Here is a 21,826-nt window from a genome sequence, read left to right as displayed (position 1 = left end):
TTCTGTAACCCCAAACCTCAACAAGATTGATGACCATGACAGAGACAGAGCACAGTCCCCTAGAGAGGGAAAGGGACAGGTTGAGTGAAGCAGTGACTTCTGGGTACTGCTCTGATAGCATCAAGGAAAAAAGGCATACAGTGCCTTCAGAAAGTATTCACACCCCTTGACTTTTTTCCAGATTTTGTTGTGTTACAAAGTGGGATTAAAACAGATTTGTCAACAATCTACACAAAATACTCTGTAATGTCAAAGTGGAAGAAAAATTCTAACATTTGTAAAACAAAAAACAAAGAACCTTGAATATATCTTGATTCGATAGGTATGTTAGAATCACCTTTGGCAGCGATTACAGCTGTGAGTCTTTCTGGGTAAGTCTCTAAGATCTTTCCACACCTGGATTGTGCAACATTTGACATTATTATTTTCAAAATTCATTTTCATTGCTAGACAACCATTTTCAGGTCTTGCCATAGATCTTCAAGTAGATTTAAGTCAAAACTGTAACTCGGCCACTCAGGAACATTCACTGCCTTCTTGGTAAGCAACTCCAGTGTAGATTTGGCCTTGTGTTTTAGGTTATTGTCCTGCTGAAAGGTGAATTCATCTCCCAGTGTCTGGTGGAAAGCAAACTGAACCAGGTTTTCCTCTAGGATTTTGCCTGTGCTTAGCTCCATTCCGTTTCTTTTTTATCCTGACAAACTCTCAAGTCCTTAACTATTACAAGCATACCCATTACATGATGCAGCCACCACTATGCTTGAAAATATGGAGAGTGGTACTCAGTAATGTGTTGTATTCGATTTACCCCAAACATAACACTTTGTATTCAGGACAAACGTTTTTGAAGTATTATTTTAGTGCCTTGTTGCAAACAGGATGCATGTTTTGGAATAGTTTAATTCTGTACAGGCTTCCTTCTTTTTACTTTGTCAATTAGGTTAGTATTGTGGAGAAACTAAAATTACTAAAACTTAAAGTTTTCTCCTATCACAGCCATTAAACTCTATAACTGTTTTTCTTTTCTTCTTTCTGTTCTTTCCAAAACACTTGAGCGTGCTGTCTCTGATCAACTTTCTCATTGTCTCTCTCAGAACGATCTTCTTGACCCTAACCAGTCAGGCTTCAAGACAGGTCACTCAACCGAGACTGCTCTTCTCTGTGTCAGGAAGACTCTCTGCACTGTCAAAACTGACTCTCTCTCCTCTGTTCTCATCCTCCTAGATCTATCCGCTGCCATCGACACCGTGAACCATCAGATCTTCCTCTCCACCCTCTCAGGGTTGGGCGTCTCAGGCTCTGCACACTCTTGGATTGCATCCTACCTGGCAGGTCGCTCCTACCAGGTGACGTGGAGAGGATCTGTGTCTGCACCACTTACTCTCACTACTGGTGTCCCCCTGGGCTCGGTTCTAGGCCCTCTCCTCTTCTCTCTATACACCAAGTCACTCGGCTCCGTCATATCCTCACATGGTCTCTCCTATCATTGCTATGCGGATGACACTCAACTACTTTTCTCCTTCCCCCCTTCTGACACCCAGGTGTCGACACGCATCTCTGCGTGCCTGGCAGATATCTCAACTTGGACGTCGGCCCACCACCTCAAGCTTAACCTCGACAAGACGGAGCTGCTCTTCCTTCTGGGGAAGGCCTGCCCGCTCAAAGACCTCTCCATCACGGTTGACAACTCTAGTGTCGCCCTCCCAGTGCAAAGAACCTTGGCGTGACCCTGGACAACACCCTACCGTTCTCTGCAAACATCAAAGCAGTGACTCGCTCCAACATCCGTAGAATATGACCCTACCTCACGCAGGAAGCGCCACAGGTCCTAATCCAGGCACTTGTCCTCTCCCGTCTGGACTACTTCAACTCGCTGTTGGCTGGGCTCCCCGCTTGTGCCATCAAACCCCTGCAACTTATCCAGAACGCTGCAGCCCACCTGGTTTTCAACCTTCCCAAGTTCTCTCATGTCACCCCGCTCCTCAACACACTCCACTGGCTTCCAGTCGAAGCTCTCATCCACTACACGACCATGGTGCTTACCAACGGAACAGCAAGGGGAACTGCAACGCCCTACCTTCAGGCTATGCTCAAACCTTACACCCTAACCCTACACCCTTCCTCTGAGTTAGGAAGGATGCCTGTATCTTTGTAGTGACTGGGTGTATTGATACACCATCCAAAGTGTAATTAATAACTTCACTCAAAGGGATATTCAATGTCTGCTTATTTTTATTTTTACCCATCTACCAATAGGTGCCCTTCTTTGCGAGGCATTGGAAAACCTTCCTGGTCTTTGTGGTTGAATCTGTGTTTGAAATTCACTGCTCGACTGAGAGACCTTACAGATAATTGTATGTGTGAGGTACAGAGATGAGGTAGTCATTCAAAAATCATACACTATTATTGCACACAGAGTGAATCCATGCAATTTATTATGTGACTTGTTAAGCCCGTTTCTACTCCTGAACCTATTGAGGCTTGCCAAACAAAGGGGTTGAATACTTATTGGCTCAAGACATTTCAACTTTTATTTTTTTTATTAATTTGTAAACATTTCGAAAAACATAATTCCACTTTGACATTATGGGGTATTGTGTGTAGGCCAGTGACAAAAAAATATTTCAGGCTGTAACACAACAAAATGTGTAAAACATCAAAGGGTGTGAATACTTTCTGAAGGCACTGTATGTGTGAATGGCATATAAATGGCATAATATCAAGGAACTGAGCCTCACCACAATCATTCTGACTTAGGAGGGACAAAAGTAAAACATTTATCATCAAATCTACTTTATAGATTTATTTGGGGTGATAAAGAAAATTATACGCTTTTTATTGATTCTAAAGTTGCCGTTTATGCAATGTCATTTAAAAAGTGAAAGTCTTAATTATCAACCCAGATATGCAGCCAGTGAAACAGTAAAATATCTGTAATTTCTGTACATTTTTATTACACTTTGTTCCTCACTACAATTCACTGGGGGTGCATATGATTTACGATGCTATTTGTTTTACAAAGCAATTATGGTGCAATGATTTCTATGAGCAGCGTGCATAATTCAAAACCAATAAACAATCATTAACTTCTCTTAGAGTCAAGACATATCAATGGCATCCAACCTGAAAATTTACTGTATGGTCATAAGCAGTCTTAAAAACAATGATGGATTCTGTTATGTTCTAGTAAGAAACACAAAAATAAAACCCTGCCCTATGTAAGCCCATAGCCTTCCCAGGTTGCAGAACATGTTGATGCCAAGACCATTACGTATATAAATATTTCAACAAGATTGATGGAAAAAACTTATATTATTCTGTTCCCTGAACATACTAAAAGAAGACAAACACACTTACAAACACACACAGGCAAGAACCAGCTCTGATCTTCCTTAAAATACCTGGATCACTTTAGTTAACACAACACAGCATTTTCATACTCCTCTCTCCAAGGTCAAAGAGGAGAGACATCTTGAGAACGGGGAGAGATGAAAAGAGAAAACAGAGGCTGGGCTCAGTCATAGTGCCATCCTTCTGCATTTGCAAGACAAAAGTATGGATGAGGGCCAGCGTTGCTGTGGCAATTGGGAGACACATGGGTTAAAGTGATGAATGGTGCCTGGGCTCCAGGTAGAGCAACACTAAACACAATAACTTACTGTACAGTACTGCCTCTCAGCCCAGAGACTACACACCACTTCTGGGTGGTCTACTGTAATTATTTTATTACATATAACTGGCTGAATGACATAAACCGCAATCATATATTTGCCACTAAGTAGGCTATTAAGAAAGTCATTGCATTAGATCATTAGAAGGTTTTAATTTTGCTTGTTAGATAAATTGAGCAAATTGATTGAGCTGAAATGAACTATCCATTAAGGGCTGTTATCTGTGCTCACTCTGCTGTTTGTGTCTCTCTGCAGGGCGACGGCTCCACGTTCCTCCAGCTGGGATCCTCCATCGAGCAGCAGATCAACGGCATGTTCAAGGTGATGGAGGAGTACAACTGGGACAGTTTCGTGGTCATCACCAGCCTGTACCCGGGCTATGAGGTCTACGTGGACTATGTCAAGACCTTCACCGACACCAGCTACTTCATGTGGGAACTGCAGGACGTGCTGACCTTCGACATGTCTGCTGACGGCATGAACGACATCCGGGCACGGCGCCTGCTGCAGCAGATCGACGCCCAGGTGCTGCTGGTATACTGCTCCCATGAGGAGGCCCAGTACCTGTTCAGTATGGCCGGAGAGGCCGGCCTGCTGGGGCCTGGCTACATCTGGATCCTCCCCAGCCTTGCCGTAGGGAACCCAGACATGCCCCCACCAAACAGCTTCCCTGTGGGCCTCATCAGCATCATCACCGACCGCTGGCGGATGAGCCTGAGGAAGAGGGTGCGGGACGGGGTGGCCATCGTGGTCAAAGGGGTGCAGAGCTTCCGCAAACAGAGGGGCTTCATCCCCGAGGGCCACAACGACTGCCACAGCCCTGTTAGGGCATCTTCTAATGATACACTATTCAGGTGAATGGAGGTGGGGGGATGGAAGGGGGGCATACTGACATACTGTAGGTTCGAGATTGTTCATTGCAATAAGAAAAGCCAACCAAAATGGAGAGATTAAGTGATAACTGTAGCAGATAGAGAAGGACTGACTTGAAACAGAGAGAGAGAGTTGGCAACATCAGTCAACAGTTGCTCAACAGTCATTTAGCTGTGGCTTTCCATCTGCTTAATGTTGTGGTGGCGGGTAACATGGTAGTCTCCATGTCACTCCCTTAACCCCTGCCTGCCAACTCATCCATCCTACCTCTGTCCCATCACCTCACTGTTGGAAGCACTGGCATCACAGAGAGATGGTGTGGCCTGTCATACTAGCCCAGCCCAAAAGAGCAATCTGGTGCCATCTGTGCCAGGGAACATGGAGCAAATCCTATTTGGTTCGAGAACATTTTTAATCAGCCAAAGGGAGGCTCGGCTTCTGTAGGGAAAACGTCAGCGTCAGCATTTGAGACTGGACTGGGAGGATAGGGGAGTTTCCAGGCAGGGTACAGGGGGGTATTCTTTATTAATTTTTGCAGACCAGGATCGTAATATGAAATCTGACACAGTTCAGTGGTATTAAAACATCACTTTCTCCTCAGAAGTAATTTTATATTTTCTGAAAGTGGCTAGCCTGAGGGAAAGATAACTTCTCTTTTTGTAAATCGAAATCCTTCATGAAAAAGGAGAAACGTCTGGGCAGCTGTATTTCAGCCTTTGATTTGAGTCATACTGCTGTTCCAACCCCTACTATTTCCACTTTAAAGACAAAAAAGTCCTGAGTTGAATAGCAATGACCAAAGTTGGTAATATGAGGGTCCGGCAGGCCTGCTACAGCACTCTCCGTCTGCTCACCACTCTTTTATTTCCCTCCCTGGCACAACGTTGTTCTTTCTCACAGACCCTATTCAAAGGGAGCCACTTCAAACGGTGCAGTGTCTCGCTCTCTCCTCGGCGGTCAATAGATTCAACACCTCATTTAATTAGGTCTTTTTTTAATGAGCTTTTGATTATAAATCACTCCACCTGTTAATAAGATTATCACAGATTACCAGATTAAACAAGCCTTTCACATGGACTAGACAGAGGGCCCGTTCATTACCCAGCATGCTTTCATCACCTCTGCTGGACTGAGAGAGAGAGCAGCCTCGCAGGGCGTGATGACAGGGAGTTCACAGCATGTCGATAGCTATGTGCAAAACAAGCAGCATGTGGTGCTTTAGAAATAGGATGAAACCATTGGAAGATTGGATTAATGGGCATTAACGACTATTAGTATAGTGTTGTAATGAGTATTTAACCCTCTAATTGATTTCCCTTGTTTCCAGGCACATGTTAAATGTAACATGGGAACACAACGACTTCTCGTTCAACCCTGAAGGGTACCTGATCAACCCAGCCATGGTCATCATCACCTTAGACCGGGAGAGACAGTGGGATAAGGTGAGACATTACACTTCATTATATTCCTCCCAATCAGTAAAACTAGGGTTGGTCTTTGTGTTATCTGACTACAAGGTAATAAGGCTATATAACCTGCTCATTACGAAAGGAAAAACTCCAGAAAGTGTTATTAACAACACATTAATTACTTCCTCATTCCCCCTGTATTTTCATGAACTATCCCTGACAGGTCTTGACTTGGGCATATTGTGCGCTGTTACATTTCCATTGCATCACCTGTTACAAAATGCATGCTGTCCACCTAATAGGCTAGCATTGGGCTCTAACTGCCTCCTACCCATCACAGTGTCCTAATCGGTCACTATACCTCTCCATACCACAGGCCTAGTGTGATTACACGTCTGACTGGTCTCTCTATAAACACCAGCTATTCAAATCAGCCAGCCTAGCGTTCCACTACCTCAGAGCCACCAGCTCTTAGCGAACAGAACGTCGTCTCACACTTCATAGCCTCTATCTGTAATACCCTTCTTCACCCCCCATGACGAGTCAATGTGAGAAATTCTGCAGCCTCAATTACCAGCAGGCTTTATTGAAGGTAGATATTGTCAGGGGGTTCCCAGTAGGGAGTAGACACTGAAGGGAGGTGGAGGATGGTTTTCTTCCTTAAATGCAGTCAGTGGTTGAATGGAGGTTGATGTGTGTCAGAACATGTTGGGCCAAACCTCATCTCTGGGTAAACACCGCCGGGCCTTCTCCAGCTTATTACGTGCTATCGATGTTCTCTCAAGGTTGGTTCCTATTAATTTCAGATATGTTATTGAAATTGAGGCCTATGCCTCTGTAATTGAAGGGTCTGAGTGCACTGTACTGTAGGCTATCAGATGTGTGGTGGGTCAGAGAGAGAGAGGGTAGAACTCTATTGACAGCTTGAGCCAATGGAAAGGTTGCAATTAAAAATACAACAGAAGATGAATGAGCAGTGTAGTGAATCCACTTTGAGGTTGAGATGTCAACAAGCTTACTGCTGGACGTGATCAATAAGACTCATCTTTAGACTCCGTTACTGGAAATATCTGAGCTACTCAAAAAAGTTACCTGAAGTGATTCTTCAAAAGAATAACAAGAAAACATGCTCATTCATTGCAGATCAATGAGGCAAACGTACACTGAGTGTACAAAACATTACAAACTCTTTCCATGACATAGACTGACCAGGTGAATCCAGGTGAAAGCTATTATCCCTTTTCACTTCAATCAGTGTAGATGAAGGGGAGTAGAGAGGTTAAATAATTATTTTTTAGCCTTGAGACAATTGAGACATGGATTGTGTATGTGTGCCATTTAGAGGGTGAATGGGCAAGACAAAATATTTAAGTGCCTTTGAACGGGGTATGGTAGTCAGTGCCAGGCGTACTGGTTTGAGTGTGTCAAGAACTGCAATGCTGCTGGGTTTTTCATGCTCAACAGTTTCCCATGTGTATCAAGAATGATCATCCACCCAAAGGACATCCAGCTAACTTGACACAACTTTGAGAAGCATTGGAGTCAACATGGGCCAGAATCCCTATGGAACGCTTTGGAAACCTTGTAGAGTCCAGCACTCCTTCACTCTCCCCTTTGCTCAATTCATTTTTTAATTTTCCTTTGTGTTCCACCTTAAACTGCACCTTGCTTTTACTCCTTATTCTGGTAAAGAGAAGGAGAAGAAGAGGAGGAGAAGAAGAGGAGGAGGAGAAGAGGAGGAGAAGAAGAGGAGAAGTCTTTCTCTCTCCTTAGTTTTAGCCAGTCTGAGCCTTACAGTATGTTTTTGGATTTGACAACAGCTAATGGGGATCCTAAGAAAATACAACAAATACCAAATCATTAGGAACATTGCTCACTCCAAGTATTATCCAAGCTCAGGCTATAGGCATTTGAGATCTTGGCTCCCTCTCTCATCTCCAATATGTTACAAAGGCAAACTGACAAGTCTGTTCTTTGACACAAACAAAGAGGTTTGGCTCTGTAAAGCCAGTAAAAAGAGTGAGGGGACACTCTTACTCTCTTTTTTCCTCTTAAAGCTGGTAAACTACATGTCTTTTCACCAAGAGCTTAGAATCAATCTCTCCTTCTGATTGCTTTTGTTATTTCTACTAGAAGTCCCAGCCACTCATCGCATTGTCTTCAGTCATCTCGGAAACAACCCCCCACAGCTCAGCTCTCACCCATGATATTTCCTGGCACACTAAAGACTGATTGCACACTCATCTGCTCATTTATTAGCCAGGTAAATCACCACAGTGCTCTTTCCAAATGTAGTTGGGCTGACAGTACTATGCTCTATCCTCCACCCTCGAGCCTCTTCCCTCTCCAAAAAAGTCAGCTTGGGAGAAGAGAGAGAGAGAGAGAGAGAGAGAGAGAGAGAGAGAGAGAGAGAGAGAGAGAGAGAGAGAGAGAGAGAGAGAGAGAGAGAGAGAGAGAGAGAGAGAGAGAGAGAGAGAGAGAGAGAGAGAGAGAGAGAGAGAGAGAGAGAGAGAGAGAGAGAGAGAGAGAGAGAGAGAGAGAGAGAGAACATTGAGGAAGAGACAGGAAGTGATATAGAGAGGAGTGAGAATGAAGCCCTGGAGGCTGGAGCCTGCTCCCGTCACAGCTCCTATCCTGCTGGTTGGTATACGGTGTTGGGGAAGCGACTGCTTCCTAGACGTACATCTCCTCCAGTCCTACTGAAATTATAGCGTGGTACACAGGAAGTTGATTTCCAAACACTTCTGGGGTCAAAATATTTGTTCGATAGGCTCCTCATGATATATGGTCTCGAAGTGACATAGTCAATTAAACTTTTTCTGTTTCCAGTCTACAGGGGAATAAAGTACTAGTTCACTCACAACTCATAGAACACAATCGGAAACTTTCTTCAAAACAGAGCTTCAGGATATTACATTGTTTATAACTAAAATAAGTTGCTTAAAAACCTAGGAGGTCAAAGAGACCAGGTTGAGATTACCTTCTAACAGTCATTTCTAGATAACAAGCATTGGGTGTTTAGCGGGCTGCTTCAGTGTGGAGTTGTGTGTGATAACGTGGCCCCGTGGGCAGTGTGGGGAGGAGCTTCATTTCGCTAGCAGCATGGCGGTGGACTCTAATGAGCCACAGGGCTGAGATGCGTTTCATCCCAGTGCATTTTGATGAGATTTACCATCGCGATCCATTGACAAGCCCATAAACTGGGAGAAAGGAAAACAAGGGGATTAATCAATAGTCTGACAGGAGAGACAGGAATAACTAAACATACCAGTAAAACAGAGGATATTCTAATAGTTGTATTTTGTTGTCCTTTGTGACATCTGACAATAATGACTGCAATAATCAGATAACATCATGGCTTCCATTATTAGTAGGAGAGATTATTATGAAGCAAAGGCATTTGTCAGTGGTACGGGTTGACCTCCTGTTTCTCCTAAAGGGTTGTAATAAAACGTTTAGGACAGCCAATCATTTTCCAAAGTAAGCAGAATTATGCAGTCTTTGACTCTACTGTAAAATCAAATAAGAGGTGATGCAAATTAAATGACAATTTCTCATGTGTGAGGTCAGTTGCTTGTGATCATCGTGATATAAGAATATGTGATTTAGATTTTGCTCAGATACAGTGGGGAAAAAAAGTATTTAGTCAGCCACCAATTGTGCAAGTTCTCCCACTTAAAAAGATGAGAGAGGCCTGTAATTTTCATCATAGGTACACGTCAACTATGACAGACAAATTGAGGAAAAAAAATCCAGAAAATCACATTGTAGGATTTTTTATTAATTTATTTCTAATTTATGGTGGAAAATAAGTATTTGGTCACCTACAAACAAGCAAGATTTCTGGCTCTCACAGACCTGTAACTTCTTCTTTAAGAGGCTCCTCTGTCCTCCACTCATTACCTGTATTAATGGCACCTGTTTGAACTTGTTATCAGTATAAAAGACACCTGTCCACAACCTCAAACAGTCACACTCCAAACTCCACTATGGCCAAGACCAAAGAGCTGTCAAAGGACACCAGAAACAAAATTGTAGACCTGCACCAGGCTGGGAAGACTGAATCTGCAATAGGTAAGCAGCTTGGTTTGAAGAAATCAACTGTGGGAGCAATTATTAGGAAATGGAAGACATACAAGACCACTGATAATCTCCCTCGATCTGGGGCTCCACGCAAGATCTCACCCCGTGGGGTCAAAATGATCACAAGAACGGTGAGCAAAAATCCCAGAACCACACGGGGGGACCTAGTGAATGACCTGCAGAGAGCTGGGACCAAAGTAACAAAGCCTACCATCAGTAACACACTACGCCGCCAGGGACTCAAATCCTGCAGTGCAAGACGTGTCCCCCTGCTTAAGCCAGTACATGTCCAGGCCCGTCTGAAGTTTGCTAGAGTGCATTTGGATGATCCAGAAGAGGACTGGGAGAATGTCATATGGTCAGATGAAACCAAAATAGAACTTTTTGGTAAAAACTCAACTCATCATGTTTGGAGGACAAAGAATGCTGAGTTGCATCCAAAGAACATCATACCTACTGTGAAGCATGGGGGTGGAAACATCATGCTTTGGGGCTGTTTTTCTGCAAAGGGACCAGGACGACTGATCCGTGTAAAGGAAAGAATGAATGGGGCCATGTTTCGTGAGATTTTGAGTGAAAACCTCCTTCCATCAGCAAGGGCATTGAAGATGAAACGTGGCTGGGTCTTTCAGCATGACAATGATCCCAAACACACCGCCCGGGCAACGAAGGAGTGGCTTCGTAAGAAGCATTTCAAGGTCCTGGAGTGGCCTAGCCAGTCTCCAGATCTCAACCCCATAGAAAATCTTTGGAGGGAGTTGAAAGTCCATGTTGCCCAGCGACAGCCCCAAAACATCACTGCTCTAGAGGAGATCTGCATGGAGGAATGGGCCAAAATACCAGTAACAGTGTGTGAAAACCTTGTGAAGACTTACAGAAAACGTTTGACCTGTGTCATTGCCAACAAAGGGTATATAACAAAGTATTGAGAAACTTTTGTTATTGACCAAATACTTATTTTCCACCATAATTTGCAAATAAATTCATAAAAAATCCTACAATGTGATTTTCTGGATTTTTTTTTCTCATTTTGCCTGTCATAGTTGACGTGAACCTATGATGAAAATTACAGGCCTCTCTCATCTTTTTAAGTGGGAGAACTTGCACAATTGGTGGCTGACTAAATACTTTTTTTCCCCACTGTATGTAAAATATTATTATTGTTATTGTAAAGTTTTACATTTCAGTGCTCATTTTGTGTCTTAGATGCCTCAGTGTTGGCCAAGCATTATTTTAGTGACCCCCTGATATGAATTAAAGATGGCAGTGCAATCCATACATTCTAAAAGGGTATTGACCAGTCTTCTGCCTTTGTAGAGGTAGCTGATTGAACACAAACTTGTTGTTAAATGTTCTCAATATGAGCAATGAAATGGTTTTACCCTGCAGCCTTTTGTTGCTGATGCTTGTGACAATCCGCCAATATATTGACAGAAACATAAAAGTTGGTCAATATGGTCTATGTGCAAACACAGTAACAATGAATACAATTATCAACACAGTTCACAATCCATTTTAATGTGGCACCGTAATAATTAGGAGGCATAAAAAGCAATCAAAACAAAAACATTCTGGAGAGAAAACTTATTTGTAGCTTTTGTCTCTTTGTTTAACCTTAAACAACTCTCAATTATGGAACTTCACTGATTAAAGGCACAATATGTTTGCCATTAAGAACGATTAAATCACCATCACTATGTAAATGTTTACAACCTCATCCTCAACACATAAAACCATAGAGAACAATAATATAAGTGTTACTGCGTTGGGCTCTGTGAAAGCCACAGTTTAATTACTGGGTGTGATCACTTGTTTTCTGAGTCACTGCAATGAAGCAGAGAAGTGCTGTTCAGCATACTGAACTACTTCATCACCACTGAGATGGAGAACTGTGTTTGGTAATGGAGGAAACAGCAGATAAAGAGTTTGGTCCTCTGTGACCCGCTGATCCTCACAGCTTGAGAACAGATGTTCAGAGTGAGACTAGACAAACTTCTCTAACTTAGTACAAGGAGACATCACAGGTGGTGCAACTCCTCAGTGTGTGCCTCAGGATTGTTGAGGTCTATTTAAAATGGGAACAGATCTTGTCTTTCTGCATCCTGATATATATTTGATTGACTGCATGTTTTCCTAGTGGAAAAAGAGAATCCATCATTTAGCATTCACAACAGAAAAATGTATTTTGTTTTTTTCATCTTCTCTGTAATAAAATATAATAAAATACACAGGAAAATTGATAACAAAACATTCAGACCTGGAAATAACATTTCCTCAACTTAATCTCTTGGCATTTCCCACACAGCTGCATTGAAATCAGACACAAATCTCTGAGGAGTAGTTTGAGATGTGATTGTATTGCAGGTATAAATACCGATAAGATAAAGTATGACTCATGCCTGTTCTTTTCCCTTCTCTCTCTTGTCTTCCAGGTAGGGAACTATGAGATGGGGATCCTGCAGATGAGATACCCGGTGTGGCCTCGCTACGGCACCTATCTGGAGCCTGTATCAGATAACAGACACTTGACTGTGGCCACCCTGGAGGAACGTCCCTTTGTCATAGTGGAGGCTGTCGACCCCATGACTGGGACCTGTGTCAGCAACACTGTGCCCTGCCGCCGCCAGTCCAACAAGACAGAGACGTGAGTGGTACAAAATTCCTTGAAACCTTTTGGTCTTCTCTGACATTAATGACAACACACTTTTTCTGATTAGAAGAATGAAACAGAGCATAAAATTGTAGTGTACTACTATGGTCATGTACATCCATTATCCTGTTTCACTAACCATTACTTATTGTCAGTGGCGATGTTAGCATGTAAATCTTTGTGGGGCAAAAAACAAACATTTTTAGATGCATGCCAGCAAAGCCACTACACAACACAACACTAAACAATAGATTAATTGCATTGACAAATGGTGCCCACAAACTGTTTGGGCCTACATAAAGCTGTCCCAACAGCAGAGCTTTCTTTTCAGCACCATGGAGTGAATCCTTACCACTGCTTCACCTGGCTATCAGCGGAGCCTTGTCTGGCAGCAAAACAGTTCATTCAGCCTCATTTACTGCCTTTTTAAAAAGCATAGCTGATATGGCTGACTTGCTTAAACAAATGTGGTTCTTCTGACATTTGAGTTGTACAAACTATGGCATAAGAGGACGACGAGCGGATAAGAGGCAATCCGTAATTTCGATTAAGACATTAATGAGCGAGCTGGGACGGACATTGTCAATATAACTATTTGTTCAGCACTTTTGAAATGTACAGTGACAGAATTCAGAACATGGGCCGTTCTTACAGTATTCTCCATGTAAACCAAGTCCGAACTGTAGGATAAATAAAGGGGGCATATAAGCAGACAATGAAAGCTCTTACAATATTAGATGATTACATTTCTCTAAAACAGGCTATAGGCTACATGTGCACCACCAAGTCAGAACAGTAGGCTAAGTTATGAGGGGGAAAGGGACCAAATAATTAGGGTGAGGCACATGGGCTACTAACAGCTTTCTACATAACATGCACTTAGTATTACTTTCTTAGCTACAGTATCCATATCTCCCTGGCATATTACATCATTTATGCAGCAGCATACAATAAATTTTTTGACTCACCTTGTTGTGCTGCGCTTACTTGAACAGAAAGGTGGCGCGGCGGTCCTTGTGGGAACATTTTGTCATCAAACTTTGTCATCGAAGTCTGACATTCTCTGGATTTATGGTGCTTTCAAGACAACTAGGAACTCCGAAAAAAACAAGGTCGAATCATGACGTCAGTGATCTTCAGGTCGGAGCTCTAGAAAGAGGCCCGAGTTCCCGACTTGGAATTCCGAGTTGGATGACCATTCAAAATGTATTTTCCCAGTCGGAGCTTGTTTTCTTCACAGTTCTTGAAATCACTGAAGTCTGAGATTTCCCTGTTCCGAGTTTCCAGTTGTATTGAACGCGGCAGAAGTCATGCTGGTTTGACAGCATGGCCAATATATTCAACCTTTTCTGGCCCATGGCATGTGAATGTTTAACCTTTTAAGCTTAGAAAAGAGACCCTTAAACTCAGACTTGGACCATACACCCACTCCACTGAATAGCAGGCTAGTGATTGCTTTACAATGCTTGCAGTTAGCCACTGATTTCTTCCAAACCACTCATTGTTGAATTTGCGATTTCCAACTTGTTGTGTAATGTTTATGTCCAATGAGCACCAATACGATGAGCACCAATACGTTTTATCTATAATTTCTCTTCATATGACAAGGATTGAAAAGGATTTGCCAGTAGATTGTCGACGTGATTCATGATGATGACTGCTTGTCTAGCTTGCTAGCTAAGATTTCAAAAGTATGATGTTGACATGATCAGTCCAATCAAAGCTACAGTAGATATAATGTGATTTGACTTAATTTTATCTGTGGCGATTGACCTTGAGCCTTCTTGGATGGGCACTTCTAATGTAACTCTATGGCAGCACCCAAGGGGCTTGAATTTTCTAGCTCTCCCCGTAGACGTAGTGTCCCCATGAGTGACAGAACACTGAGCCAATCACGGCGCAACTAGAGAACATTATCAACCCCTACGCTCCATATTTTCCGCTGGCTGCCCCACCCCCACAGAAAGCACTGAGCTAGGCTGAAACACCTGCATTTTGGAGCTGCCTTACTAAAGAATGCAAAAAAGAGACCACGTTTGTATGCCGCTTTATTAACTCAATGATTTATATGTTTACATTGTTTGCAAACTGATATGTGACACGTATTAATGCCAAAATATATGTTTTTTAGCTAAACAGGTGGGCCTAAAAACAGGTGGGCCCCCCTTCCCTGAATGACGGGTCACCACTGCTTGTTGTATGTAAACTGAGCTAACACCTACCACATACACCATATTAATGACACCATACTAACCCATTGGTGTTACAATCCCACATACGGTCCCACATGTAGAACATGCTGTGGTTGATTAATTTGGACTGTAACTTGGAGAGTGCCATTAGGTGTGAAGAGGATGAACAGTCTCTTCCCCTACCATTAGCCCAGCCGTGAGTCCTTATCACACAATGGGGTGAGATCCTCATTAAAGCAGACAGCCAGACTGCGACATTACAATAATCGCAGTGTGACCCAATAAGGGAAATATATGTGCTGCTTGCTGGGATATCAATTAGATGGGCCGATTAGGCCTCCTCATCAATCCTGGACACCTAGAGACTGATAGTGATGTTCATTAGTGAATGGATATGGGGAAAGGAAACATTATCCATTACTGACAATGGTGTTAATGAGAAGAGGGGATGAGCTCAATTCAGTGAAAATCTGCTTGGGAAGCAGACCGGGTCTTTTTTTTTAGCTTGCACTGACCAAAACACCCCATTATTATAATCTGCATAATTCTAGTGTGTTTTGTCTTGACTTATATAGCAGTTTGCCATGTTGAACAAGGAAACATTTTCCTTGAGTTCATATAGGAGAAATTGGATAAACCAAGTAACTAACTAAATGATGCAGTTAGTGGGTTGAGATAGAGACCCAGTGATTGATAATGGTAAAACACCAACAGCCATGCCACTAAAGACCAGCCCTGGGGGCTGATGCTGATAATGGACCCCTATGCTGTGGTGGCCGGCAGGACAGAGAGCTAGAGGACCTGGCAGACTCATTTATTAAGGGCCATCGGTGGCCTCTCTCAGAAACCTCTTCCATGCCCCAAGACTCCCGCCGAGGCCCATAACTCACACCTACACGACTCGTCCGAGCTGGGCGCCAGCGCTACAAGCCATCCGTCAGGTGGGAGTATTTCTGGGCCCTCTGTTCCCTCAGCAGACGAGAGAAATGAGAGCGGACCATCTGTGCGGCTTCACGTGGAGACACACTTATTCCTCCTTCGAGAGACTAAACAAACAGTCACTCTGTTCGCACTGCTCCACTGTGGTCAGACTGATATAACTCCTCCTTATGTGTCAGGTTGTCCAGAGAGACAGGTCCTATTCTTCTGTAAAGCTCTTTGTAACGTTTTTCACTTCACTAGCTTGGTACAGACCCATACATTGACCACACATGTCAGCGCATTATCCTCTTGCCATTGCTGGTGATCCCTAGGTGAACAGTAGCGTTGACGTTAGACGACGATGTCATCATATAACAATTTTGCCTGATGAGAGTGAGATGATAATAAGTTGATTTGATTAAAGCTGAGACTGGGTTCAACAGTGGGTGAGCCCCCACCCCCCGAACCACACATTGGCAGGAACAATGCACAGCACCGTGGTCCAATTCACTTTGTTTCAAAGGTGAACGTTTCAAGGGCTTGCTGCTGGATATAGGGACCCAAAACAACTGTGCCTTTGGATTTCCTTCAGACAACAAGCAGATACCCATTTACACAAATAATTGGTTTAGTGGCAACAACAACATATTTGTATCAAACACACAAACACTTAAACACACATGCGCACACACCACAAACACACACACACTCAGGCACACACATATTCTCTTATATTCCCAAACCTGTTTGGATGCTATCAACAGCCCACTTAACCTCCCAGCGGTGAACCCTGGCAGCTGGTGAGACAGGGGACTTTGGGACCTGTCTGTTTACTCTGCGATGTCTCACACCACCCGCTCGTTTCCTCCAAACACTTCATTTGTTTCATTTTGTTGCGGCTGCAGCTCTGCGCCTCCATCGGCTGTCTGTGCGTCTCATTGCCTCTCGTCCTCCTCCTCTCCCCTGTGTCTGAGGGCTGAGGGCACACTCCATTAGACTAAAGGTCTGAGGGAGGTTAAGGGTGATGTGTCATTAGTGCTCTCTGCATCTCGTCATGGTTCACTTGGTCCCCCACACTGCCACTGCCTGGCCTCGTGGTCCCTATGCACCACTGTCAGTGACTGTCTGTTTTCTCCTTCGCTCTATTCTGGAGGTTTCTAACATCTTCCAACTGCTGCAAAATCAATGTGGTCCCTTGAAAAAAGTCAAATATTTCAACATTGTGCGCCCACAAGAGACATGGTGTAATTTGAACCCTGTTGACAAGGTCAAACATGGCCTGAAGTCTCCAACATTCTGTTGATGAAGTGATTGATTAACACACACTCGACACTGTTAATGACGTCGCTATGTTTTCTACCCACATATTCCAACGACGCTCCCATTGTCCCGTTAGTGTGAAACTGGAGGACATTTTCCTAATCACGTTCTTGGTAATCCTGCTGATAATTTAGAGGAATGGATTATACCCGCGACAGCTTCCTCCACTTGATATGCACAGCCAGTGCTGTCCATTTAGTTCCCCTGGATTCTCTCTCTCTCTCTTTCTTTGTAGATCATTACAGCGGTTGTGTATACAGGTAGAGCTACTTTGTCAGGGTCATTCCAGTCGCTCCACATGTAGTGGGCCCCATGCTGGTGTACACTTCATTACCATGGTTTAGCATAAGGATGTGAATGTTGCATTAAGGTTTAGGTCAAATCGTTTCGCCCAGGGGAGGGAACGGGAGGGAAAGGGAGAGATAGAGATAAAGAGACAGAGCAATGCCTGAAGAGGAAGTATTGCTTTAAGCCCCAAAGACATTGTGGTAATGGGGCAAGGTCTACAGGATTGAGTATGTAGGCTGCTTATCTGCCATGGACGAGTCCGCCATTAGCCAGGCAGCAAATAATCCAGCATTGTGTTTCACTCCTGCCTTTGTTTGTTTGTGATTAATTTGTGTCGGATTTGTTTTGGTCAGCCCCGGCTGTCCATCCATCTGTCGCAGCCATGACATAATGCGCAGGCCTGTGGAGCCGCCCAGTCCCTCCAGTTCTCCCTGCAACCCCACTCCTGACGTCAGCTCCTGGGCACACGTCAAGGGGGCCTTTTTATACCATTCCGTTTCTCTCTATCACTCTCCCTCCTCCACCTTCTTCTGGTATGTTTCTTCCTCCCACATTTCCTTAAGGAAATCATGCTAATGAGATTTTTGCCATATAAGCTTAAGCCTCTTGCTCTGTTGATCCAGGAGCATGAAGTTAACGATGGGCTTTTATGAAACGAGAATAGATGTGTTTACAACAATGTTATTACTGTTTGTAACCTGATGGGTGGAATTGGTGCATCAACTATCTTGATTGAAAATGGCCACATTAGCTGAGTTCCTAATTCATTCCCATGCATTATCGAATCATTATGACATGCCATTGGTTACTCATCTCTTCCATTCACATCCAATCCATCTACAGGAGCTCTGTAGCCGTTATTCAATAAGAGCATGAATCAGGTGAAGACTTGTGAATATCCCAAAAAACGCTCAGCCAATAACATTTCCCCACCGATTAATAACCCTCGATGAGCGACAAATGGCCTCCTTTAAAAAAAAAAGTTCCCAGAATATTTGTTAGGTTGCAGCAAATGTCCTCATAACACAAAAACTGTCCAGTCGTGCTGATGATTATACGTTTGTATAAAATATTCACCTGATGTTGCAAGAACTTTCCCAGAACACATTTAGTCTGTTCTTTAAAGGTTCCCAGAATGTTGCATTAGGTTGTGGGAACAGTCTGATGGTAACATTGTGGGGATATGACAAGATATAGGTTCCCAAAACACTAAAACTGTCCAGTTGTGCTGACATTCAGATAATGTTTGTATCAGGGTACACAAAACATTCCTATGATGTTGCAAGGATGTCAACAGAACAGCCTTTCTGAGTTATTTAAAGGCTTCCAGAACATTTAATTAGGTTGTAGGAACAGTGTGGATACATTTACAAGAAGCAAAATATGTTCAGTTGTGATGACATTCTTACAATGTTTAAGTTAGGTTTCACAGGACATTCCCTTAATGTTCCAAGAATATTCTTGTGCTATATTCTCTCCCTCTCTCCCTCCCATCCCGGAGGACCTGAGCCCTAGGACCATGCCTCAGGACTACCTGGCCTGATGACTCCTTGCTGTCCCCAGTCCACCTGGTCGTGCTGCTGCTCCAGTTTCCACTCTTCTGCCTGTGGCTATGGAACCCTGACCTGTTCACCGGATGTGCTACCTTGTCCCAGACCTGCTGTTTTCAACTCTCTCTACTGCACCTGCTATTTCAACCTTTAAATGCCCGGCTATGAAAAGCCAAGTGACATTTACTCCTGATGTACTGACCTGTTGCAACCTCTACAACCACTGTGATTATTATTTGACCCTGCTGGTCATCTATGAACGTTTTAACATCTTGGAGAAAAATCTGGCCTTAATGGCAATGTACTGTTATAATCTCCACCCGGCACAGCCAGAAGGGGACTGACCACCCCTCAGAGCCTGGTTCCTCTCTAGGTTTCTTCCTAGGTTTCTGCCTTTCTAGGGAGTTTTTCCTAGCCACCGTGCTTCTACATCTGCATTGCTTGCTGTTTGGGGTTTTAGGCTGGGTTTCTGTATAGCACTTTGTGACATCTGCTGATGTAAAAAGGGCTTTATAAATAAAATGTGATTGATTGATTCACGAAGGTTGCACAGAACATTCCCACAATGTTGCATAATGTTCCACAATTTCCAAATAAGTCTGTTTTTATGATGTTAATAGCATATTTTTTTTTTTTGGGGGGGGGGGGGTTTAATATAATATTCCATTGATGTTCACGCAATATACATAGATTTAATGGCAATTCACATTTTAGGACTGTATTGTAGGCCCACTGCAAGGTAATACAGACACACATGGCATTTTAATTGAATTAGTTGGACATTTGTTTATCATACAAAGACAACCATATTTTGTACACTTCATATGTTGACAAAATGCACATTATTTCATTTGAACAGCATTTAATCATACAAATACAACCATATTTTACGAGCACTATGAAGAAGATGGGAACATTTTAATAACTCAGAAATTGTGTTCTGTGTCCTGATTGACCATATTAGACTGAAAAAACCCCACAATACCACAGTTATCTCCTGGTGGCACAGAGGGTTAATGATCTGACTGCAAGATTGCGGGTTCAATCCCACATATTCTTTATGCATGTAAAAAAAAAAAAAAATGAAATTGAGGCTCAGATATAATCTACTAAAATATATTGTCTTTATTTCTTCCAGATTTAGAAATCCAACAGAAATGCAGAATTTAGACTAACTGTAAAAAATTAAACATTGTGTAAAAATTGACTGAAAAGTAAACGTGATCCTAGATCAGCAGTTATAGTCTTGGATACCTTGTAAATATGGGCCCCCAAGTACGCAGCATATAAAGAGGATGGGTGAAGTGATGGTGAATAACCCAGTTACCAGTATTTCCCTGGTTTAGTTATGTCTAAGAAGACTAAAAAAGTATGAAATTCCTGATTGACCATACTGCCATGGCTATATACTGAAAAAATATGTAAGAGAGTAAGAGAGCTTCCCTGGTGTTGCAGAGGATAAAAGACATGGCTTGAGAACCAAACATTGCAGGTTCAGAACCCACATGTGCAGATTGTCAACATATGAAGTGTAAAAAATATGGTTGTGTTTGTATGATTAAATGCTGTTCAAATGTCCTATGATCAAATCAAAATTGTATTTGTCACATGCATCGAATACAACAGTGTAGACTTTACTGTGAAATGCTTACTTAGTGAAATGCTTACTTACGAGCCCTTTCCCAACAATGCAGAGTTAAAAAATAAGAATTAGCAACATAAAAAAAGGATATAGTAACACAATAAAATAACAATAATAAGGCTATATACAAGGAGTACTGAAACCAAGTCAATATGCAGGTAGTTGAGGTAATATGTATATGTAGGTAGGCGTAAAAGTGACTAGGCAGGACAGATAATAAACAGACTAGTGTGTATGTGTGGCATCAATGTATATTGTGTGAACCTCAATGGAATATTATGTTAAACCTAAAATAAATATACTATGAATGTCATATAAACTGACTTATTTGGAAATTGTGCAATATTGTGGGAATGTTTTGTGCAACCTATGTGAATATCACAATAATATTATTGCAACATCCCAGACAACTCCCATAACTTAATTAAATGTTCTGGAAACCTTTAAAGAACTTAGACCAGGTGTTCTGTCAACATTCTTACAACATTATAGGAATGTGCTATGCAACCTAACTTAACTATTGTATGAATGTTATCACAACTGAGCATACTTTGTATTTTTTTTATCCTAAAAGATACATTGTAGAATTATCCACACAACTGGACAGTTTTTGTGTTTTGGGAACATATCTTTTGTTATGTCCCCACAACGTTCTCACCAGATTGTTCCCACAACCTAAAAAACATTCTGGGAACCTTTAAAGAACAGATTAAATGTGTTCTAAGAACGTTCTTGCAACATCAGGCGAATGTTTTATACAAACATTCTATAATCATCAGCACGACTGGACAGTTTTTGTCTTATGAGAACATTTGCAACCTAATGAATGTTCTGATAACTTTCACAGAACCATTTTTGGTTTGCTGGGTTAGCTCTTCTAGTGTTAACCCAGGTCACAGTAGAAGTGGTAAAATTGCTACTGTTGAAGGCTTTGGACATCTTTACTTTTCTAGTGTATTATTTTGTCCTCTGTCTCCCCAGTATTGTAGGCCATACTGAGCCCTACACCAAACTGTGCTGTAAGGGTTTCTGCATAGACATCCTGAAGAAGCTGTCCCGCACCACCAAGTTCTCATACGACCTCTACCTGGTCACCAATGGGAAGCACGGCAAGCTGGTCAGAGGCAGTTGGAACGGCATGATCGGAGAGGTAAGGAGATGATGGTTATTCTAACAAGCATTATAATTAGCCACCTGCTAAAAAGTTAGCATATCAAATAAATTAGA

General features: G+C 42.6%; 1 protein-coding gene across 1 annotated transcript in view; it reads left to right on the top strand.

Moving 5' to 3' along the window:
* LOC311149265 (glutamate receptor ionotropic, NMDA 2C-like) overlaps nt 1–21,826 on the top strand; it is a gene marked incomplete at both ends in the record, with an annotated part of 49,439 nt that overhangs the window by 12,113 nt on the left and 15,500 nt on the right. Inside the window, 4 exons of the mRNA XM_084186378.1 lie at nt 3,927–4,525; nt 5,872–5,986; nt 12,469–12,680; nt 21,581–21,749. Of these exons, the coding sequence (XP_084042504.1) occupies nt 3,927–4,525; nt 5,872–5,986; nt 12,469–12,680; nt 21,581–21,749 (1,095 nt within the window). The remainder of the gene's footprint in view (nt 1–3,926; nt 4,526–5,871; nt 5,987–12,468; nt 12,681–21,580; nt 21,750–21,826) is intronic.

The sequence above is a fragment of the Coregonus lavaretus genome (assembly GCF_964263955.1).
Source record: "Coregonus lavaretus genome assembly, chromosome: 2".
Lineage (NCBI taxonomy): Eukaryota > Metazoa > Chordata > Actinopteri > Salmoniformes > Salmonidae > Coregonus > Coregonus lavaretus.
The sequence above is the reverse complement of the archived record's forward strand: the minus strand, read 5'-3'. Positions and strand labels throughout refer to the sequence as shown.